Source organism: Limulus polyphemus, unplaced genomic scaffold, assembly GCF_000517525.1.
Source record: "Limulus polyphemus unplaced genomic scaffold, Limulus_polyphemus-2.1.2 Scaffold1424, whole genome shotgun sequence".
Taxonomy (NCBI): Eukaryota; Metazoa; Arthropoda; class Merostomata; order Xiphosura; family Limulidae; genus Limulus; species Limulus polyphemus.
In genome coordinates, this window is record NW_013667034.1 from 207506 (window position 1) to 214805 (window position 7300).

Sequence of the window (7300 nt, forward strand, 5' to 3'; positions counted from 1 at the left end):
CACCCATGTGGACTTTGACAAAAAGGAGACAATTATTTAAAGTCCAGGATACAACTGTGGTAACCCACAGGGTAATGTAAGTGAATTATTCACTGATATTATTGTGATAAGAGTAGAGAAAAATAAGTCGTCTTGTCAGTTGGGTTCTAAAGTAATTGAATCAGCCTGTGTGGACTTTTGACAAGGAAAAATAATTAATTAGAATTTTAGATAAAACTGTGATATCCTATAGTGTAAAGAATTTTTGTACATATGTTTGACTTGTTTTGAATATATATTATTTTAAGACAAATACGGTGTGTGCTGTCTATTTATTGTCCAAATTTATTGCTAACAAGTCACAGACACCTACTGTACAAGAATCCCAGCCCTATTTACATATAAAACCCTGACAGGGTTACCTTAACAAGGTCTTGATTGTTGAGACAGAATGAAGCATTTAGTTGATCTTAACAAGGTTCTGGTCGTTGAATCAGTGTGAAGCATTTAGCTAACCTTGACAAAGCACTGGTTGTGAGTCAGTATGAAGCATTTAGCTGATTTTAATGAGGTGCTGGTTGTTGAGACAGAGTAAAGCATATAGTTGATCTTAACAAAGTGTTGGATGTTAAGACAATGTGTGAAGCATTTTGCTGACCTTAACAAGGTTCTGATTGTTGAGACAGTGTGAAGCATTTATCTGATCTTAATAAGGTGTCAGTTGTTGAAACAATGTGAGGCATTTAATTGGTCTTAAAAATATTATGGTTGTTGAGAGTGTGAAGCATTTAAAACAAGGTAGTGGTTGTTAATACAGTATGAAGCAGTTAGTTGACCTTAACAATGTGCTGGTATTAAGACAGAGTGAAACATTTAGCTGATCTTAACAAGGTACTGGTTGTGAGACAGTGTGAATAATTTAGGTTACCTTAACAAGGTTGTTGAGACAGAATGAAGCATTTAATTAATCTTAACAAGATTATGGTTGTTGAGACAGTGTGAAGCATTTAGCTGATCCTAACAATGTGTTCATTGTTGAGGCAGTAAAATATTTAGCTGACCTTAAGAAGATGCTAGATATTGAGACAGTGTGAAGCATTTAGCTGATTTTAACAATGTGTTCATTGTTGAGGCAGCAAAATATTTAGCTGACCTTAAGAAGATGCTAGATATTGAGACAGTATGAAGCATTTAGCTGATCTTAACAATGTGTTGATTGTTGAGGCAGCAAAATATTTAGCTGACCTTAAGAAGATGCTAGATATTGAGACAGTGTGTGAAGCATTTAGCTGATCTTAACAAGATTCTGGTGGTTAAGACAGTATTAGTCTGTATATAGTAAATTTGATCTCTCTGACACTTTTCTATTTTTGAAAGTGTTAATGCTGTGGTATTCAGGTACACTGATGTCAAACAGATAAGTCTAATATACTTGGAAACCACATGCTCATGTAAAGAATATATCAAACTTGGATAGTAGATGAAAACAAGCAAACACAAGTGAACAAAGTAATGCAATTTTTATTCACAATGCTGTGTGTATGTTGAAATAACTTACTTACTGAATTATAATTATAACTACTGTTAGGATCGAGAGCAGGAACTAGAGCTAACAAAATATACTAAAAACAAGAGAGCTGCAGAACCAAGAGTGCAAGAGCAAAAGACAGAATCATGTAAATACTCCACTTTTATAGTCAAACTTCAACCTTAGTGCAGTATGACATAATCAATCAGTAGTCTACATACAATTCTAAACCATCAGAAGCCAGTTTCTACAAGGTTCTATATCACCTGTTTCAATAGGCTACCTTCCTATAAGAACCATATGAAACACATACATGCTAGCTAGAGAATTAAGCTGCAGTTGATAATCTTTACCTTGTGTTGTTCTGTCAACCTAGATGTGATTAACTACAGGCACAGTAATTTGAAAAAAAATCCGAATAGAAACATACTCCATTACTAGTTATGGAAAGGTCAAATTATTAAGTATTTCAGCTACAAAAATGTTATATGCCATAGCAGTTGTAGCTTCATCATAAAAATAATAATCAGGAAGTTTGTATTTATATATCCTGTTTTTCGCACATACGAAAGAATTATTAATTTAAAATGCAATGCTGCTGTTATATGACCACTGATTAAAATATGTATAATTTAGTTTATTAGAAAGCTGTATGCAGATGCTAAAGTAATTGATTATTAATATGTGCTCTTATGTTATTTGGATTATAACCAAATTTTAGTTTCATTATAAATTATTTTTAAATAAAAATTTAAAGTTTCCTAGAAGTTTGATGACATTAAAATACTCGTAGAAAGACAATTTTTGAGTGTTGGTAATAAAAGAATTTTAGATTTAACCTGAATATGTCATTTATTCTGTATGTGCGCATTTTTCACATAATGGTCTAGAAAGTCATTAAATTGATGTCATTCTATCTACCTTTATTCCTCATTATTCTATTGAAATCACATCTGTTCTGCCTATGGGTGGCATGGCTGTAATGCTGCACATTGTGAAAGAAGGTCTACAATAGTGTCCTTCAGTACTAGTTCATATCGGATCTGGATTTTACAGTCTTTCCTATGCTTGAACGAGAATGACCAGTTGCAAGGGTACTGTTAGTCACTCTGGATAAATCCAGCATTACTTGTGGAGTAAGATTGTTTAGTTTAAACAGTCTGGTAGATAATTTTGGCTTGATCAGTTGAAGATATAACATCTTGTATTTAATAACAGCAAGTGCACACACTTTGTGATTTAATAAAGATAAGTATCTTGCTGAAACTCCTGTTAAACTGACCTATGTCTTGGAACATTGCTTACAGAATGAAGGTAATCATCACTGGCCTCAGTTCTGCTATTAGCATCCTTGGAATGGATGTACTATAGAGCTTTTCAGTCAGTTTTGTCTTTGCAACTGGTGAACTTATTTTATGTTGGAGAGAGTTATCCAATATTGGCCAGATCAACCCCAGGAACAGTGGATTGTATGTGAGAGAGCAAGTCACAATACTCTAATGTATGCAAATGGTTTTCTGTGGGTTACTGTGGAAGAAGTCTAGTGTGTCAGTGTTACTTCATGAAGTATATAGAACCCATGCATGAAATAAATTGTTTCCTGTCCAGAAAGCAAGCAGCAAGGAGAATTATGGACAATTGTTTATCCGGGTACATGCTGGAAAGGAATGGTCATCAACTGGAAGTAACCAATATCAGCTAGGGCTGCCTCCATTGCACTGCGTTCAGAAGTGTATACACCATTTCTAACACATTTGTGATTGCTGGTTGAAGATCATGCAGACAATCTAGATTCAATGCACTGGCAGCAATTCAGTGACTTGTTAGCAGAATATGCCATTATGTTTGAGGGACCAGATGGCTGACTGAGTCAAACAACAATCACACAATAACACATAAATACAGATGATGTATGTTCAGTTAAATAAATGCTCCACAGGTTTCCATGTAGCACTAGGGAAGTAGTCAGTGCTGAAGTACAGTGGATATTAAAGGAAGGGATAATATAACGTACAGAGAGTGCTTGGTTGTCTCCAGTAGTGATTGCCAGGAAGAAGGAAACTATATCCAGGTTCTGTATTTCTTTTAGATGGGTAAATAGGGTAACTCACAATGACGCCTTTAAAAGTTCACGGATAGATGAATGTTTAAATTCATTGGAAGGGGCACAGTGGTTCACAGATAATGCTTAGATTCATTGGAAAAGACCCAGCGGTTCAATACAGTAGACCTGGTATTTAGATACTAGCAAGTTAAGCTTTATGGTGAAAGCAGACCTACAACTGCATTCAGCATGAGTGATAGCTGATAAGAGTTTTGCATTATGCTATTTTGCCTCTGTAATTATGCCTACCAGTTTCTAGAGGCTGGTGAAACTTACACTGGGAGGGCTTCAATTCAAGAAGTGCCTGATCTGTACCGATAACATATTAGTGCTTAGTTACACATTCAAGTTTGTGACTGAGAACCTGAAAATGGTATTTCAGAGCCAAAATAATACAGGCTTAAAGCTGAAAACAGGAAAATATGTGTTCATGTTCTTGAAAGTAGAATTTCTCTGGCATATTGTAGGTAGAGAGGGAATCTCCATGGACCTTAACTAAAAAATAGCAGCAATGCAAGATGGCTCAACTTGTGACCAAATGAGAAGTCCACAGTTTCTTCAGTTTCATTTCATATTACCAGCAGTTTGTGGCTAACTTCTCATAGATTGTCTCATTAGTATTAACTCTCGCTAAAGAAGAGATGCACTTCAGATGGAGTGAGGAATGTGAGCAAGCATTTCAGTAGAAGCCTCATTGTTGACATGTCCATGATAGTCATAGTAGAAAAAGAGCAGTGTTACTGCAGTTGCAATACAGAGTAGAACATGTAATTGCATGTGCTACTTGTATGCTTGTGGCTCTCAAGTACAGATACTGTATGATGAAGAAAGAACTGCTTGCAGTTTTGGTCTCCCTAAAACACTTTTAGTACTACTTGTATGGTAAAAAGTTCACTGTTTTAATGGGCTATGAAACCATTGATGAACTTTTAAAAACTGAAAAGATGGTAGTGTGCTGGATAACAGTGCTGTAGGAATATGGTTTACACATACATTATTGTTTGCACCTATGATATGGAAATACAAATGGATTGTCAAACCATACAGCAAGACCCTGTCCTTTTGTTGAATGTTCTGATCCTGGACACTGTGTGGGAGTTGAGACCCTTTCTCCCATAGAAATGACAAACTATGTATTAAGAGATTTCACTATTGGATGGATGCTATGATTAACATTTTGAGAGCTTCAGAAATAGCAACAGAAGGGCCCAAATCTAATGTGGGTGCTCCTTGCTATGCAGCAAAGTAAATTGTGACCATCTCAGATTAAGAGACATATTACAGACATGCATAACACGTATACAAGCAGTTACAAGTGCAGAAAGATATGCTATACTCTTTTTATTAACCACCAAGCAGTGGTTCTGAGCCTATTTAACAGCCTAATGGTTCCCAGACCTTTGAGACACAAGATTCTCTAGACTTTGCTTAACACAAAGACTGTATGCATTTGTGTTAATGGTCGATGGTGGTTCTTCTGGTTGCATTTGAGTCAGTATCTTGCACATTACTTTGTGTCTAGAGATTTAGAACTACTTTGTGATAAATATCTTGTCAAATCTCCTGTTAAGCCGAATTATCCCATCACTTTAATGTTAAATCAGTTCAACCTGATTATACAACACTATTCAAATTATTCATATAGCTGTCACAGTAATGAATTTACCTTTATAACTTCTCAAAATACTCATGCTAATGCCACAGTGATAATTTCAACTTTTTAAGCTATCTTTATAATTACTCAAACTATCCATGCATATCCACAGCAATTATTTATATATATGCCACAATAACAAATTTGTTTATCAACTATCTAAACTCCCCTTGCAACTGCCACAGTGACTAATTAATATTTTTATTTTCTACTAGGGAAAGTACTGGGCTTTGCTCGGGTTATTAGGTTGATATATTCTAGATGACTATGTGAGTGTGTGGATTCTAAACCTATTTTAGCATAAAAGTATAACATATATACTTTTGTTGCTAAGCAAGATGGCTTAAAAACCATTGTTACCAAAATGCACTGGCTTTTTATTTATATATTTGAAATTGTTATATAAGGAATCACTTTTTTTTATATGGTTTTTTGCCAACTTGCCCCATTAAAAAAATGCACATATGTGCACGCATGCAGGCAGGTGCGTGTCTGTCTGTCTGTGATTTCTGTTGGTAATATAACAAACCACTTCTTTTCTATGAGATTTTTTGCTAGCTTGCCTCATAAAAAAGATGCGCATGCATGCACACACGTGAATAGGAAATAATACCCAGGTGCACACCCTCAGGACCAACTTAATATGGGTGCAAAATTTCAGGTTTCTAGGTTCTTTCATTTTGGAGTTATGGTGGTCACACAGAACCACAGACACTCCCTTTTGTTATTATAGATTTGATCATTAAATATCCTTAACTTAACTTTTGGTGTTTTTATTATTAGTAGATGGATGCTACGATGTTATGAACCTTCATACAGTTTAATTACTGATAGCATACATATAAAATATACAAACTTTATTATTACTGTGCCCACATAAGAAATCTAATTCAAATTTAAGAATGACAATATCTTTTTTATGGCAGGCAAAAATAGAGAAAGCACAGCAAGGTCTGAGGAAAATTAAAGAACTCCAGCAAGTTGCCCATGATTACAGGGTGAGAATAGTAAAGTTAGAAAGAGATCTACGAGAGGAAGAAGAGCACTGTCAACAAGCACAAGAGGAATTGCAACAATGTAGTTTAGAATATGCAGTGGTGAGATGTTTTGTTGAGGAGAGAATGTTTTTTTGTTTTTTTCAAACTATCCTGCCATCAGCTTATTCAGTTGCTAACTGTTTTGATAAAATGGAACTTAATTAATTTTGTTATATGATATAGGTAATTGTGCATTTGATACAGGGATAGCATATCTGGACACCTTGTAAGAATCGTACAGAAGTTTTTCTGGAGGAGACACTTAATATGATATACTTTCACATTTTGAATAACTATGTACAAAGTTGATAGGACTTTCACACATTTTATTACTAATTACCCTATTGGTAGTTATGTTCATTTAACCACTGTAAGTATTTACATTGTGTGGAAGATTTTTAAATTTGTTTTTGCAATAGACTTATAAGATTAAGCAACAATTTACAAGCTGGACTAACCTGATTGAGTTTTGGCCTCAGTTTATGAATGAGTAAGCTGTCTTTAAAAAGAGGCTTTGTTCATACTTGTCCCTTGTTAATGGAAAGCTACATCACACTCATGTAAGGCATGCTCCAATACACTTGATCTATGTGGTGTTCTTAAATATGCATGTTCTTTCACTCACACCAACAGCTTTCTAAATCATAGAACCAATATAACCTCTCTTGCAAGAAGGACAAGTAAATTGATAAACTACATTTGATTTTTTCAGGGAAGAAATATAGCAGATAACATCCAGGCTTAAAAGTGCATCACAGTTGTACATACTGATACAGTCGATAAAGTAAGGTGCTTAATGGTTTTTTAACACCCAAACAATACAATACTTTCTGCTACATGACAAGGCTGTATAAACTGGAAATTTAGGGACTTCATAGAGATTGTCTGTTCAAATATACAAAATAATAATGGCTGAAGACAGCTTGAATGGGTAATGAAGAAAAACTTTAATATAAGTTTAACATAACAGCAAAAGTACAAGGTTTCGACAAGGTTTT

General features: G+C 34.8%; 1 protein-coding gene across 1 annotated transcript in view; it reads left to right on the top strand.

Moving 5' to 3' along the window:
• Positions 1-7300, top strand: part of LOC111086779 (dynein heavy chain 1, axonemal-like) — a 49639-nt gene that overhangs the window by 15895 nt on the left and 26444 nt on the right. The window contains exon 5 of the mRNA XM_022391014.1: positions 6192-6362. Within this exon, the coding sequence (XP_022246722.1) occupies positions 6192-6362 (171 nt within the window). The remainder of the gene's footprint in view (positions 1-6191; positions 6363-7300) is intronic.